The sequence below is a fragment of the Physeter macrocephalus genome, chromosome 14, assembly GCF_002837175.3.
Source record: "Physeter macrocephalus isolate SW-GA chromosome 14, ASM283717v5, whole genome shotgun sequence".
In the NCBI taxonomy this organism is placed as follows: domain Eukaryota; kingdom Metazoa; phylum Chordata; class Mammalia; order Artiodactyla; family Physeteridae; genus Physeter; species Physeter macrocephalus.
In genome coordinates, this window is record NC_041227.1 from 58,204,949 (window position 1) to 58,222,542 (window position 17,594).

General features: G+C 41.0%; 1 protein-coding gene across 2 annotated transcripts in view; it reads right to left on the bottom strand.

Moving 5' to 3' along the window:
- The window catches only part of PDXDC1 (pyridoxal dependent decarboxylase domain containing 1), a 71,242-nt gene that overhangs the window by 40,130 nt on the left and 13,518 nt on the right, over window positions 1–17,594 (bottom strand). For both annotated transcript variants that reach the window (XM_024123712.3, XM_028499638.2), the window contains exons 2-3: window positions 8,403–8,476; window positions 7,834–7,899 (exon numbers count right to left, since the gene is read on the bottom strand). In XM_024123712.3, the coding sequence (XP_023979480.2) occupies window positions 7,834–7,899; window positions 8,403–8,476 (140 nt within the window). The remainder of the gene's footprint in view (window positions 1–7,833; window positions 7,900–8,402; window positions 8,477–17,594) is intronic.

Genomic DNA, 17,594 nt, shown 5'->3' on the forward strand with positions numbered 1-17,594 from the left:
ACGGGTTCGTGCCCCGGTCCGGGAAGATCCCACATGCCGCAGAGTGGCTGGGCCCGTGAGCCATGGCCGCTGAGGCTGCGCGTCCGGAGCCTGTGCTCCGCAACGGGAGAGGCCACAACAGTGAGAGGTCCGCGTAACGCAAAAAAAAATAAAATAAAAAAATAAAGTAAATTTCAAAAAAAAAAAAAAAAAAAAAAAGATTTGTGATCCTTAATAATTACTAACACTTACTGAGTTGCCTGCTATATTCAAGCATCATCTAATTATACACCTTTACATGCATTACTTCCTGGCTAACCCAAAGGCACAGAGATCGTATGCTTTGGAGCCAGAATTTAAAACAAGGTCTGTACTACTCTAGAACCAGTGCTGTTGACCACTAGGCAATACTGCTCCTCAATTTCATCAAAAAAGTAAACAAAGCAACTCACATTTTGAAAAAGCTCTTGTCTCAAGAACCATAATTAGAGCTAAGTAAGGTATCATTTTAAAGATAATCCTTGGGACTTCCCTGGTGGCGCAATGAATCCGCCTGCCCATGCAGGGGACCCGGGTTCAAGCCCTGGTCCGGAAAGATCCCACATGCCGTGGAGCAACTAAGCCCGTGCGCCACAACTACTGAACCTGCGCTCTAGAGCCTGCGAGCCACAACTACTGAGCCCGTGTGCCACAGCTACTGAAGTCTGCGTGCCTAGAGCCCGTGGTCCGCAACAAGAGAAGCCACTGCGATGAGAAGCCTGCGCACCGCAACGAAGAGTAGCCCCTCCTCGCCACAACTAGAGAAAGTCTACGCGGCAACGAAGACCCAACGCAGCCAGAAATAAAATAAATAAATAAATTTAAAAAAAATAAAGATAATCCTTGCTTGATTGATGTTTTCACCTAGATAAAGTTAGTATATCAGAAGACTCTCCCTATAGGTAAAACTTCTATTCTGCAACAGCCCCAACCATAAACTTATCACCCAAACCCAGGGCATTTTTAAGAGTTCAAGGCAATACTATTAATAATTAAGTCAGGACAACAGGTACAAACTGGGACAGTCCTGGGCAAACCAGGATGTGTACAGTTACCCTAGCCTTTACTACAATATTTACTTCATATCTTAAACCAGCATTCCACCTAGCAAAGGCCATGCAAATGTTTGCAGTGGTGGCTGTTTATGAGTTACAAGGTAAAATGAAAGACAACATATAATTTGAAAGGAGTGCACCGCAGTGCAAGTACTGCCCACGGCACTTGTCTCAATGCTCAAGATCACACAGTATTGCTACAAGAGACTTCTTTTCCTACCTATAAATATATCTGAGTACATTTTCCCTCATTCAAATCTTTTTTCTTTTAATTTTTATTTTTGGCTGCGTTGGGTCTTCACTGTGGTGCGCAGGCTTCTCGTTGCGGTGGCTTCTCTTGTGGAGCAGACTCCTGACCACTGCACCACCAAGGAAGTCGCCCTCATTTAAATCTTGAGTACAGTGACCTGATTAAAAATCTGGGGCCTAGGGGGCTTCCCTGGTGGTGCAGTGGTTAAGAATCTGCCTGCCAATGCAGGGGACACGGGTTCGAGCCCTGGTCCGGGAAGATCCCACATGCCACGGAGCAACTAAGCCCGTGTGCCACAACTACTGAGACTGAGCCTGTGCTCTAGAGCCCGTGAGCCACAGCTACTGAAGCCCATGCGCCTAGAACCCGTGCTCTGCAACAAGAGAAGCCACTGCAATGAGAAGCCTGCGCACCGCAATGAAGAGTAGCCCCCGCTCACCACAACTAGAGAAAGCCCATGCGCAGCAATGAAGACCCAATGCAGCACAAAATAAATAAATAAATTTTTTTTTAAAGTTATCTCTTTTCAAAAAGCACCATCAAAACAATGTCCCCAAACCTATCCTCCTCAAGGGGCTGACCTTCACGTGTGAGGGACTCTGATCCTTGGACATTGTGTAGAGATGAGGCCACATGACCTTGAGCAAGCTACTGAAACGCACGAAGCCCTACATTATACAACTGTGAGGATGCTGTCAGTCCATGGAAAGCACTGAATGCCACGCCTGGGGAAGTGCTATCTCAGGCGCTGGCTATTAGCATTATTAGTGTGAATACTCCTGACAGGTGCCATTAATGCCCTCCCACTCTGAGAATTACAGATGTTCTTGGTAGTATGTCTTCTAGGGAAACTTCTGTGGGATGAGCGGAACCCTTTAATTCCCTTCAGTAGGCCTGGGATGAGGAGACTTATAAGAGTTGGTTCCTGTTCTCAGTTGGAGAATGAACTTCACCCGTAGAGGACTTCAAGTCAGCACCCTTCATCTACAAGCAGGAGTGCTTATTTTAAAATATTAGTATCTGGGGACTTCCCTGGTGGCACAGTGGTTAAGAATCCACCTGCCACTTCAGGGGACACGGGTTCGAGCCCCGGTCCGGGAAGATCCCACATGCCGCGGAGCAACTAAGCCCGTGCGCCACAACTATTGAGCCTGAGCTCTAGAGCCAGCGAGCCACAACTACTAAGCCCACGTGCCACAACTACTGAAGCCCGATTCTATATCCCGAGATGGTAGAGTGAGGAAGGAAGCCCTAACAGAAGGCTGTACTCTTTTTAGAACAAATCTCTACGATCTTTAACTCTTTAACTGAAGAAATCAGGATTTAGTCGTGCGCTTATTCCTTTCAAGCATCTTGGTCAAGGTTTTGATAGGCAACTGAGAATTTTTCTAAAGAAGTTGTGCTTAATTAAGGATATTGACTGTCTACCACTGGGTAAAATTCAGTTTAGCTGGATGAGAAACAGGTTTTAGCCCAATGGCTGAAGGTAATTCAGTTCTTGAGGAAATAAGAATTATTGTGTGTGAAAGAGTGGTTCCTAGGGAACGTGGAGGGGCTCTTCAAAAGTTGGCTGTCAGGTAGATTCATAGACTGTTTACGTATCAAGGATTTTAGAAGTCATCAATCTACATACCTTTAGTAAATAACGTGGTCCTTGTTATTCTTAGTTTGCTCTCTTTATTCCACTCTTTCTAGGGTCCATTCTTTGTCCCTGTCTGCCCTCACCTGAGTCCTAGAGGCTGACCACCATCACTTAAACTCCCTTTCCAGTTGGCCTGTTGAGTTAAGCCAATGGGAGACACCAGTAGGAAATTGGGGAGGGGAGGAGAGAAATGGTGTTTCCAAGTTTTGCGATGTGATTTTCTGCTTTGGCTCATTCTTTACCTCCCTCACAGCTTCATATCTCGCTGGGCCTCGTTACACCATCTCCTCCTCTTTCATCTTGAGGACTAAGGGAGGAACCAGCTTCCCATTATTGGTAATGTCTGGGTGTATCAACACTCCTTATTGATTCTCTTCACCCTCCCAACACTTTGGAAGTCTCCTGAGCTACCTGACTTGACTTTTTTCTGCTGAGACTTTGACAGATATAAATGTGAAGTAACTCTTTTAGGATCACATTGTGAATTAGTGGCAGATTTGGTAAATCTCTACCCAGGACTCCTGATTTTGTTGTCTAGTGCTCTGTGTGACATCCCTGGATGTTTGATCTCTTTCAGAAAGCTTTTGGGGGAAAGGTATTGAGACTTGAGCAGACCTGAAAACATGTTTATCTGGACTGGCCAGGCTAGTGCTACTGTCCATGGTACTAGAGTCTTGCAAGGCGGGATATACTCTGACAAGTCCTGTCTGCTTCATCTCCAGATTGTATTTTAACTCTAGCCCAGATGTAAAAGGAGAGAATGTGGCATAAGCAAGGATGCTGAAACAGGAAAATGTATCAGGATGGGAGACAAAGTGGTTTACCACTGTAGAGGAATTCCTTGAGTTCTTTTTTCTACCTAGATTTCATTAAGTATTAAAAATTTAGGGTATGGTTTATATCCAATAAAATTCACTCTTGTGTGAGTTTTGACTCAGCTCTGTGAGTTTTGACAAACACAAGCAGTCATATAACCTCCATCACAATCAAGATACAAAACAGCTCCGTCACGCCAAAGAATTCCACCCAGCTGCCCATTCGTAGTGAGCCCCTCCCCACATCTGCAGCCCCTATCAGCCACGGATCTGTTTTCCATCCTTATAGTTTTACCTTAACCAGAATGTAGTTATAAATGGGATAATACAGTATATAGCTTTTGAGTCTGGCTTCTTTCACTTAGCATAATGCTTATAAAATTCATCCATGTTTTTGCATACCTCGGTAGTTTGTTCCATTTTATTACTGACCAATATTCCATTCTATTTATGTACCACAGTGTGTTACCCATTCCACATCTCCCAGTGGAGGGAAATTTTGATTGTTTCGAGTTTTTGGATATCGTGAATAAAACGACTATAAACAGTCATGCACAGGTTTTTAATGAGAACATAAATTTTCATTTCATCTAGGAGTGAAATTGCTGGGTCACATGGTAAATGTATATCTAACTTTATAAGACACTGCCAAACTCTTTCCCGAAATGTCTGTACCATTTTGCATCCCCACAATTCTGTAACTTTTATTTACAAAGAGCAGCAGACATTAGAACCACACAAATATTTTCTCAAAATACAGTTTAAACATAAATGATTGTACAAAACAAGCTCCATATTTTCTTTATTTAGTGCTTGGCAAGTACTGAAATGAGTTTTCTGAACTCCTTAACCTTACTTATTAGGTTCTGTCCTTTGGAAAGACAACTCCTCATACTGAAAGAGGCCTTTTGGGGCCACCAGGACATAAGGCAAGTGGTGAGTAGGCTGAAAAACAGCTGTGGCGCCTTTGAAAATGAATACCTAGTTTCCCACTTTTAGCAAAAGTGGCCTTAATCATTAGGAATACACAAAACTTTGGGTTCTCTTTCTTATTACTGTGAGAAATAGGAAAGTCAGAGTACAGAAAATGATGATGGTAGAATGAGGAATCTTCCCCCTTGTCATTTGTCTGTGGCTGAGTTTTAGGGTGTTTCCAGGTACTTGGAATGGAGTTGGTGCCCACCCACTCTGTTTCTTAGTTCAGAGCAGCCTATTGGTATTGCTGTCGTTGAGCACCAAGGCCAGAGAAATGGATAATGCATGTTAACAGCAAACCAACAAGCTCCCCTACCCGCCACCTGCTGCTGCTGGCTGTGTCGGGGGCAGTTGCCTAGTAGATGTGAATAATTGATTTTTCAGCTGGCACCCCAGCGTCAGTCATTTTCATCAGTCAGCAGGTGAGGACATTCTGCAGCTTCTGACTGTCCCTGACTCTGAGCATGTGACATCTTTGCTTAAGAAGGCCCACTATTCAGTGACTGTTAATTGCCTTGCACTTATGAAGTGAGTTTTCCTGGGCTCTTATCCTGTTTCCTCAAACCTGTATGAAAGTATCTATTACTGAGTTGATTTTTTTTCCTTTATTGGATTGGCTGATAAGCTTTGGGGAGCTGTGATTTGTCATCTCTATCATTATTTTTAGCTCTCAGATGACCGGTGATTAAAAAGCTGAACAGGGGGCTTCCCTGGTGGTGCAGTGGTTAAGAATCTGCCTGCCAATGCAGGGGACACGGGTTCGAGCCCTGGTCCGGGAAGATCCCACATGCCACGGAGCAACTAAGCCCGTGTGCCACAACTACTGAGCCTGTACTCTACAGCCCACGAACCACAACTATGGAGCCCACGTGCCACAACTACTGAAGCCTGTGCACCTATGGAGTGTGTATATCCACAGGTTCACTTTCTAATTATAAAACTACCACATGTTCACTACTGAAGATTCAGAAACCATTATTAGACGGTTAGTCATTAGATTGCAAATTTGTAAATCATATTTCAGCTATGTTGATTCTGTGTAATGAAGTGGATTCAGTATTTTTGCTTCAATTACGTCTAACACAGATGCATGGCATGGCTTAAAGACAGCTCAAAACTCGTAAGGAGAACCATTCAATTGTTCATATGATAACTGTCACAGAACTAGACAGCTCATTTTGTAAAACAAGCCCCACCATTCATCCTTTTATAAGCATCTTTTCAACAATCATTTTTATACTAATTTCCATCACTTTCAGTCAGTGTGGGATATTAAATATTAAAATATCCTGCCACTATCAGAAGAAGAAATAGTATATAAGTAATGTTAAAATATCATTAAAATTCTCACAATTTAAATGTTGGAGGAAAAAAGTTGAAAGTCAAATGCAAGATAAAATAGTAAAAGAGGTCAGGAAGTAATTCTCTATTTTTCAAGCTAGTAGGAAATTATAAATTTATTTGGAATAAGGCAACATGGGTTAATGAAAAAAATCATTTATTTTTGCTTTTGGCTAGAAATATATCAACTTAGTTATGAGGTAACACTGGTACTATTCCTACCCGTATTATTTGGAATACATTATATTTATCATTTTATTCTACTGCATTAAAAAAAACTGCTGGTCATGACCTGCTAAATTGATTTGACATCTAATATATAGGATGTAACCTGCAGTTTGGGGGGGAAAACCCCACACTATTTTAATGGATGTTATTGAAAATTAACATCCAGTTATTAGTAATGGAATAAACAATCATTTGTTAATAAAGTTTATTAACTGAGAAGTTGTTTATAATAACCTTTCAAAAGTGGAAACTACAGTAGAAGAAGAATAAAATCTTAGGGCCTAAGATTTGGGAACTACTGCTCTCCAGTCACTTAACATTTTCTCAGCTTTCAAACGCTTAATCAAGCTCTTGTATACATTTTCTTCAGTTAAACCAGCCTACCAAAGTGTGACCAAAAACTATATGATTTACTTTCACATGAATTAGGGAAAAAATAATACCTCAAACCCTGAATTCATAAACATTACTGTTTAGCACAAATCTAAGTTTAAAAAAAAAAGGGCTGTAGTGACAGAAAGCAGATCTGGGATCCACTTGAAAAGGGGCACAAGGGAACTTTTTAGGGAGATGGAAATGTTCCATATCTTGATTATGCTGATGGTTATATGACTATACACAACTGCCAAAACTCAAATTGTATAATTAAAGTGCATATTTTTACTGTATATAAATTGTTCCTCAATTTTAAAGAAGGAGGTCGAATTGATTCAGTCGATAGAGAAAGCCTGTGCGCAGCAATGAAGACCCAACGCAGCCAAAAAAAAAAATTAGTATCTGGGTGTGTTACATGTGACACTTATTGGCACACTGGGATCCTTCCTCTATACTACTCTTTTGCAACATACTTACTGCACATATTTATATTCAGGTCAAAGGACAACTTGAGGGAGTTGTACTATTTACCTACGTACAGTTTCCTGGTTATAAAAAAAATAATAAGTTTGTCTGAGGGAAACTGGGCTGGGACTTTAACTCCAGATTCAGTGCTAACATCCTGTGAAAATGTTAGTTGGATAACTACTTATTTTTCTGACCTCTTCCCTGCTAGCTCAAGTCACAAACACTTGACAGATTTGCTTTAGTTGCCAAAAAATAAACCACTCTGCTAATAAATTAGAGTTGACATTTTCCTTTCATTTACTATATAATAAAATGATAAATCTTATCAAGTTAAAATAACTCTCACAATAAAGCTCAGTCTACCAAATAGATTACTGGTTTCAAGGATGAACCAAGTGTGATAGTTGAGTTATAATTATGAGTTTGCGTATCACTTTTGAGTTAAGAGGTTGTGTTAAACTCTGAACGGGAAAGGGGGAGAAACAGTAGGTTTAGCGTTATCACCAACCAACCAATGGCATTTCAGTTTTCTGATGTTACACTGCACAGAACTCTCAATTTGCTTTGTGCTCATTAAAACTAAAATTGTAAGTCAGTGATGGTAAAATCTTGGTTTAAAGAAAGTGTACACCCTAAGTAAAGGTACTTATCTTCATTGCCACCTACCTGCCTTGCAGTGGCCCTGGAATATCCCCTGATAGGAGCTTCTTTCCATTTTCCTCCTCTGTTCTTCTAATTTAAAGGAAATAAAAAACTGTTAACCTTCTAACATTTGAGCATGAACATGTGATAATGTTGCTCACAACCTCTTAGTAATTGATGTGAGATTTGAAATACACATCTCGCCTTCTCATCCCAGCCCCCAGGCTGGGGTAGGGTTTAGTTTCAGGAAAATAATATTAAAAATATAATAATACTTCAACCCATTTCTTGGTTAGCTGATGCCCTATATGACCTGAATATACAGTAAGAAGTATTTATAGATTCAAGTCCATATATTAAATAAATGAAACTCTTAATAGGCAGAACTGAAAATTATAAGTCCTGCCCCTTAATTTCAAAGTCCTTTAATTACAAAGCACCTTATACCCAAGACAAACATCAATTTTAAAGTCAGCTGAAGCTAAGTGTGATGTTCTGAAACCAAGAGGTGTCTTTAACAGAAGGAAACTAGTGCCGCCAGTTTCACAGCAGGTTGAACACGTTTAATGGGGTCACTTGTTCCACAGGCTCACCTCTGACTGTCCTCTAGCATCTTCATGGCCTCCTTCAAGTTTTTTCCCATTTCAGCTAGTGTAGGGTCTGCTATCTGGGAAACAAATTTTCAAAAGGTTAAATTTTAACAACCCTCTATTACTTCTGCAACATAATTCATCCAGAAAAACTAAATGCAAGTCCATTTTCTTCTGGATTTATTATAAAATATCTGGATTATTAAAGAACATGTTTGATTTTAAAATTCCAACAGTACAAAGGTATAACATAAAAAAGTCCCACTCCCCAAGGGAGGCCACTTTTAAGTTTGACATGTATCTCTCCAAAGTTTCACTTTGCTCATATGCACCTCTCCAAATTGCTTTTTTCTACTTTATAGTGAATATGGTTCCATGTCAGCAGGTCCACTTCATTCTTCTTAGTGGTTACACCTTTTTGCATCTGATGGATGTATTATAATTTATTGAACCAGTTCTGAATTAATGGATCCTTAGGTTATTCCAGTTTTTCACTATTAGAAGCAAGGTCCAGAAAAGTATGTATAGTATACTATTCATTTTACTGTTGTAGTAGGCTAAAAAATAGCCCCCCAAAGGATATTCACATCCTAATCCCTGGAATTTGTGAACGTTACCTTATGTGACAAAGTCTTTGCAGATGTGATTAAGGATCTTGAGATGGCACGATTACCCTGAATCATCAGGTGAGCCCTAAATTCAATCACATGTATCCACATGAGAGAACTGGAGGGAGACCACACAGAGAGAGAAGACCATGTGAAGACAGAGCAGAGAGAGATTTGAAGATGCTGCCCTTGAAACTGGAGTGATGGAGCCACCAAACAGGGAAGGATGGCTGGCAAGCAACATAAGCTGGAACAAGAAAGGAAGGGACACTCCCACCGAGCCTCTGGAGGGAGTGCAGCCCTGCCAGCCCTTGATTTTAGCCCCGCGACAGTGATTTCAAACTTCTGGCCTCCAGGACTGAGAGAGAATGTATTTCTGTTGTTCTAAGCCACCCAGTTTGTGCTCATTTGTTATAGCAGCCCCAGGAAACTAATATGCTCAAAGATCTGCAAGTGCTTCTAAAAACTCTGGGACGCTTACACAAGCTAGTAATAATGATTGCCTCCAAAGAATGGCTACAGGGGTCAGAGGGAGTCTTTTTAGTTCATATCCTTTTGTTCCTTTTGGATTTTAGTACCACGTGTACATCTATCTCCCATTCAAAACATAAACTCAACAAAGTTTTAAAAATTCTTGCAGAATTGAAACACTCATTTTCCTTTCTTTCTTCTTACATCTCCGTAAAAATTTTTAGAGAGACAATCTTGCTGCCTTGAATATCTATATAGTATGAATTGGGTTATAAACAATCACAGAAGCTCTCTCTTGTTCCCCCCTTACTCTTCAAATACACTTCAAGTGTATTTGTCTGCCTTTCTCTTCATATTGTCTCTTGTACCTCGTAATAGTTTACACAATGTAGATGTGCAAATGAGTGTATATTACCTTTAGTACTGTGTTACCTCCTCAAAATTGTTTTTTTTAAAGAAATTCTACTATTTATGAATGTTAAGTATCAGAAAATATTAATTCTAGAAGGGATCTTAGGGGTCTAGTCCAGGGATTTCCCATCTGTGTTCTTCTCAGCCTTAAGACTCCTGGAAAGAACTTTGGGGAGAAGGGGTTGGGTAGCCAGTTGGAGCTGCTACCTCTCTGCCTGCCCCTTAAGGAGATCAGCTGTTTTTAACAATAGGGTTTTGAGTAAAGTTTCACTTGTAAAAAGTTTCATTAAAAAGAAGAAAAAAAGTATAGCCATGAAAACATCTGATTCTGGTATAACATTTTAGAGGAGAGGAAACAGACTTAGAGAGGTACACTGACTTGCCTAGGCTCATGGAACTAATAAATGACAGAGAGGTGCCAAAACCCTGGTTTCCTGATTTGTTTCTGCCTCTTTCTATTACATCACACTGATTCTACAAGAGATTAGAAAATAATCACATAGCCACAGCCGATCTGATTTTTACACGAGAAAAAAATTAAAAAAATTTAAAAAAACAGGTGTTTCCAATAAAAATCACAATTTAAATGTAAGCACCAGATGGGTTAGAGAGTAATCTAAAAGGGTCTCCATGCTCTCCATTAACAATTCTGAGTAGGATGAGGAACAGATAATGGTCAAGAGAACTGATCTTGCTCCTCAGTCTGCTGGTCATGGTCCTTACCACCCTCATCTCCTGTGACACATCAAGCCCTGATCATCTGGCCAAATGAAAAGATAAACAGTTTGCTTGATCAATTACACCTCCGTGTTTCATGCTTATAACATCTGCCCCATCTGAAATGTCCTTGTACCTTTTATCCACCTCTAACTACCTATTAAATCACAATTCACTACTTCCAAGAAACCCCTATGGATAAAACCATTTTCACATGTTCACATCCCCTCTAATGATATCGATACCATTTTTTCCTAAACCAAAAATCTGGACTCACTGCCTGACAAATGATTGTATTTATGGGGACAACAGGACGGAAGGCTTGAAACTGGGGCCATTCTAATATGCAACTGCCATTTATCCTCACAATTCTTTACAGCCTTTACTGTGAATTGTTTTATAGATGATCTTTCCAGTATAGGTATTCTCCCCAATTAGATTATACGCTTTCTGAATGCAGCCATTCAGACTCCTACTAATTTTGACTTCTCTTATAGGACCAATAATCTAAAGTCAGCTTGATTCTTGGGTTGTCATATTACCTCTGAAACCCCTTAGGAAGGCATGGCATATTGGATATCAACATACTGGCTCTAAGTTCAACATGGCTAACTTCTCCTATAAGATTGAACAGATTTTTCAGTTAAGAATAGACAAAATAGTTGACTTAGTTTAGAAGCCACTTCATATGACAATATTTATTTTTAAACACCAGAATCACATGTGATGACAAGATGTTTACACTGAGAGAGGCAAGAGGAAAGTGCAGCTTCACATTTCTCCATCTGAGTCTCTCAAGAGAGCAAGCACACACTCATTGAATGGAAAGGCTGACATTTAAATTGTTCTTGATCCTACTCTCTTTTAGGGAATGAAGTGGAGACAGCGGGGAGTGGTTAGCGGGTGGGTAGGGAAAATAGCACTTTTAGTTAAATTTGAAGCAATTAAATGTGAATATGATGTAGACTCTCACGTGTTTGTGTTAACGGGATAATCCAAAATATAAAATGTTATCCAGTTGCAGGATATTAGGCCTTAAGTCAAGAAATGCTCTAAGAAAGATATTCATAAATTGGTTCCTTAAACCATGCCTCCATAAGCTTCTACTAAGGGCAGCAAGTACTTTTTTTTTTTCACCCCCCGGTACGCGGGTCTCTCACTGTTGTGGCCTCTCCCGTTGCAGAGCACGGGAAGCCACCAGGGAAGCCCAAGCAACTACTTTCTTATTCGCATTTCGTATCCTCAGTACCTGTTACAGTGCCAGAGTACTTGTGTGATAAATGTTAATAAATAATAGCAGGGGGCTTCCCTGGTGCCGCAGTGGTTGAGAATCCGCCTGCCAATGCAGGGGACACTGGGACAACAGCCAGACACAAACCAAAATGAGTGAAGAATTAAGTTGAATAAAGATGTCCATTATTTGGTATTTAGAAGGAGGCTGCTTTATAATATTGAGGGAAGAAAAAAAATAGTATTCTATGCCAGGTTCCCAGAAGAATGTCGTATTTTTTCAACCCTTAGCATCTAACACAGGATCTGGCACAAAAAAAGGGCTCAATAAGATTTGTGGGGCTTCCCTGGTAGCACAGTGGTTGAGAGTCCGCCTGCCGATGCAGGGGACACGGGTTCGTGCCCCGGTCCGGGAAGATCCCACATGCCGCAGAGTGGCTGGGCCCGTGAGCCATGGCCGCTGAGGCTGCGCGTCCGGAGCCTGTGCTCCGCAACGGGAGAGGCCACAACAGTGAGAGGTCCGCGTAACGCAAAAAAAACAAAAACAAAAAAATCCAGTCACGGGCATTTTAAATTATTTTTTTACAACTAAAGAGAAAAGTCTTTGTTGTTAAAGGCAATTCTATAAAAAGAATACTCAAATCAGTACTTGTTTTCCAATTACTTGAGGCTTCCATAAAAACCAGTTTCAAAATAGGAAAGTAAAATTTCCACAACACGATGAAGATTGATGACCCAGAGGATGGAATCAGCTTTTGGTCTAAAAGAAAACTTCATGCTCAAAAAGGTATACTTATTGGTTGTGTCAAACATTTTAATATACTTATATACTATTCCATTACTTAGTTCTTTTACCTTAGAGTTACAGAAAATCATGGGGAACCAATAATTTGGACATTTAATTGTTCTTTGATTAAAGAAGTTTGAATTCCTTTTTCACCTCAATAATTTAAAAAAATACTTAAATAGTTGGTTTATTTAGTAGATATTATATTGGGACAAGACAAAGATAATTTAAAAATACATGGTAAAATTTTAAATGTTTTGTTTTTCTCCATTACAAATATGTTAAGTGAAATGGAATTTGAACATTGGATGAAGAGAGTTGATTATGAGAATTAGTGGTTTGAAATTTATTTTAATTTATATGAGATGGAAGTGACAGCATTATGGGTAAAATAAAGACTATCACTAACCACCAGCAAATTGTCCTTTCCCTGAGTCCCTGTCAATCTACAGTATCATGCAACTGCTGAACCTCTCAGGAAGAAGACAAAGTTATCAATACTTCTATCCAAATAGGTGAAAAATGTTCTACAGCACATTTGCAGTGCTAGTCTCAGTGCATTGTTTCACTGATTGTCTCTGCAAGGTATCGAGAAGAGAAAAAGTAAGTTGCCATCTGAATTTGTATATTTATATGAAAGACTGTGTTCTCAACAGATTATGACACCTAGATCAAAAAGCAAGTAGAAGTTGTTCAATGTTGAACCTGAAGTGAGTGTCAGTTCTCTCCAATTCAACCCAAATGTCTGAAGTTGACAGATCCAATGAAGAAAGAATCCTATTCATTAGCCAAGAAGTTTAGTAAAAAAAAAATTTCCTGTTGGTAATTATTTTAAAATACTGCTTTCTCTTAAAACACACACACACACACACACACACACACACACACACATACACACACACACTCTATGGAATATGATGCAATTTCTATATGAATTCACAGAAATTTCTTGGGGTATGTATTAGTCAGGGTTCTTCAGAGAAACAGAAGCAATAGGAAATATGTAAGGGAGAGATTTATTATAAGGAATTGAGTGATACAATTATGCATGTGGGTAAATCCCATGACCTGCAGGGTGAGTCAGCAAACTGGAAACCCAGGAAAGATTGAAGAGAGGCAATTTAATGGATGATTCTAAGGCTCAAAGAAGAGACCTAGACTCTAGATAAAAAATTTTGAATCAATATATGGAAATTATTTGAAAGCACAGGAAAGAATGAGATTACATAGGCAGAGAAGGTACAGGATGAAGCTTACCCGTTCTCTAATATCTGGAGCCGGGATAGATAGAGGAGGAACTAGTAAGGATTTCTGAGCAGTGGTAGGGAGGAAGGGAAAGCAAGGATGTCAGAAGCCTGGAGAGGTATGCGTTTTATCAAAGAGGCAGGGTCAGCCTTTACAGGTGCTTCTGGGAAGTGAAGGAAGTTGAGGATAAAAAAATTGCTGGCTCTGGCAAAATATAAATAGTCACCTTGATGAGAGCTATTTCAGGACAGCAGAGAGAATAAAAGCTTTATTGAAGCTCTGACACTTTCACTTCAGGGTCCCTGAGCCAGAGATGTACCAGGGATTCTGCTGTCCACGCCTCTCTTCCCAGAGACAGTAGGCACTGCCACCCTCTGCTGCCAACTCCATCATATCAAGGCCCTAGTCTTCCGATTTCAGGAGCTAGGTGACCCCAGCACCCTGAGCTGATTCGGCTCCAGCCAGAGCGCAATGACTGCATTCTACCTGGCCAGCACACTGCGCCCCGGCGCCAGCCGCAGCCCCACGCCTTGCCCCCGGAGCAGCGTGTACACCACACCCTCCTTGGCCTTTACCTCAACAATGAGTTCAGTAACACTGGCACCAAGGAGAAGGTGGAGCCGCAGGAGCTGAATAACTGCATCTCCTAACCTACGTCGCCAAGGTGCACTTCACGGTACAACAGAATGTAGGCCCAGCTCAAGGGCTAGGGACGTCATGCCTAGGGACCTCTATAGAAAGGAGATGCAGGAGTTGGGCCAGAGGTGAACCTGTTTACCAACGACAGGTAGGCACAGCACGGCAACCTGGCCAAGGAGGTCATGCAGCTCTGGAAGAAGTTGCAAGAGGAGATGCTTCAGAGAGGACCTCAGAGGGAAGAAACTCAGAGCACTCTGTAAACTTTCAGACAGGACGTTGACAATACTTCTTTGGCACTCCTTGACCTCGAACATAAAGTGGATTCCTTGCAAGAAGAGATTGACTTTTTAAGACAACTGTGCAATGATGAAAGCTGTGAGCTGCAGGTCCAGATTTAGGGTAGCATGGGCAAACTGGGGTGCATGTTTCCAAGCCAGAACTCACGGCTGCTCTGTGTGATATGTGGCAGGAGAATGAAAGTGTGGCTGCCAAGAACCTTTGGGAGGTTGAAGAATGGTACAAGTCCAAGTTTGCCATCTCTGTGAGGCTGCTGATTGAACTAAAGCAATTATGCCCTGTGGCAGGTGCAGCAGGGGCCAAAAGGGTACCAAAGCCAGGTTCAGTCTCTTACCTGGCAAGTGTATGGCTTATACTACCCAAAGCAATCTACAGATTTAATGTGATCCCTATCAAATTACCCATGACATTTAACAATAGAACAAATAACCCTAACATTTATATGGAAGCATAAAAGACCCAGAATTGCCAAAGCAATCCTAAAGAAAAAGAACAAAGCAGGAGGCATAACCCTCCCAGACTTCAGACAATACTACAAAGTTACAGTAATCAAAACAGCATGGTACTGGCACAAAAACAGACATATAGAGCAATGGAACAGAATACAGAGCCCAGAAATAAATCCACCCACCTATAGTCAATTAACTGTTGACAGAGGCAAGCATGCTTCCCTGGTGGCGCAGTGGTTGAGAGTCCGCCTGCCGATGCAGGGGACACGGGTTCGTGCCCCGGTCCAGGGGGATCCCACATGCCACGGAGCGGCTGGGCCCGTGGGCCACGGCCGCTGAGCCTGAGCGCCCGGAGCCTGTGCTCCTCAGCGGGAGAGGCCACAGCAGTGAGAGGCCCGCGTACCAAAAAAAAAAAAAAGAAATATTAAGCAAATAACAGTACAAGTGGTAACTGATGTGACAAAATTCACAAAGACGGTATATGAATAACTGCTATTTGAAAGATGCAGAACTAAACATTTAAAAAGAGCAACGTCCAGAAAAGGGGAAGTTTAAACAGTAATTTTAAATATATAAATCACAACATTTATTAATAATAGAAGTATACAATACCATATTTCAATAAACTTTTTTCAGGGGAGGAATGTTCATTTTGGGGGGTTCTAGGACTATTGACAGAAGAAAAACTAAAGCATGTGAGAATACCAGCTGATCGTACCAGAGAGAAGGCCTTGATGTTAACAAATGCTAGTTTTCAACATCTGCATTAGACTTAACAAAAAAAAATCACTACACAGAAATTACCACACTATAAATCAACTATACTTCAATAAAAAACAAATCACTACCTTTCTTCAATTGATCAACGTGATCAGATAAAGCTCTGAATTGATGTTTCTAACACTTCACCTACTCTTTTGCCTTCCACAGCTTTCTAAGCAAGGTTAATCCTGGATAGTGATAGGCATGCAAGTATCAACTCTCCAAAAACCATATATTTTCCTCCCAGGTGAAAACACAAAGAATGCCTGCTGTCTAGCACTAAACAAGTGCCCCAAATACTACACATCTCAGAGAAGCAATAAGAACAGCAGCAGCTGCTTCAGGAACGCAGCTGTTCCTTATGGGTCAACAAAGAGAGAAAATGTAGGGATTCTCCAAGGTAATAATAGCACCTTGCAAACCTGACTTACTCATTGGAGCCTCAATTTCCACATCTGTAAATACTTTTGTGTAGTTCCAACAGAAAAGTATTTAATTAAGAACAAGGCACTTTCGTCTATGTTTGTCTTTTAAGAATTGGATACTCTTGGAAAATCTTATTTTTACTACGCTTGAGTGTGGACTTTATGCTTGAGTGTGTGAGAACATGAAGACATACTGTACTTCTTGGCTCATTAAGCATAATATTTCAGTTGAAAAGGGATTTGCAAATATTGCATGAGGTGTTAGTATTTAAACTTACAAATCCCTCATGAAAAGAGGCAAAAAAGAACATATAGGGAAAAAAAGGGGCAAAAATATACAAAAGAGCAGGGAAAATCTGGTAGCAGTAAGGAGGCAGCAAAGTTAGTAACACCAGATCAAACCTGGCATCAGCAGAAGTACACAGGGACTTCCCTGGTGGCGCAGTGGTTAAGAATCCTCCTGCCCATGAGGGGACACGGGTTCGAGCCCTGGTCCAGGAAGATCCCACATGCCGTGGAGCAACTAAGCCCGTGCGCCACAACTACTGAACCTGTGCTCTAGAGCCTGCGAGCCACAACTACTGAGCCCGTGTGCCACGGCTACTGAAGCCCACGTGCCTAGAGCCTGTGCTCTGCAATAAGAGAAGCCACTGCGATGAGAAGCCAGCACACCGCAACGAAGAGTAGCCCCTCCTCACCACAACTAGAGAAAGCCTGCGTGCAGCAATGAAGACCCAACACAGCCAAAAATAAATAAATAAATAAAACAGTTAAAAAAAAAAAATAGAAGTACACAGAAGGAAAAAAGAGGCATTCAATTTACTTGCCTTAAAATACATGATGGGAAGGCCAGGGACTGAAGTCTAAATTTCAAAAAATGTATTCCAAGAGAATCAATTCACTTAGACACAGGCTCTGGACGCGCAGGCACAGCGGCCATGGCTCACGGGCCCAGCCGCTCCGTGGCATGTGGGATCTTCCCGGACCGGGGCACGAACCCGTGTCCCCTGCATCGGCAGGCGGACTCTCAACCACTGCGCCACCAGGGAAGCCCCACTTAGACATTTTATTTTATTTTTTATTTTTAGAATTTTTATTGGAGTATAGTTGATTTACAATGTTGTATTAGTTTCAGGTGTACAGCAAAGTGAATC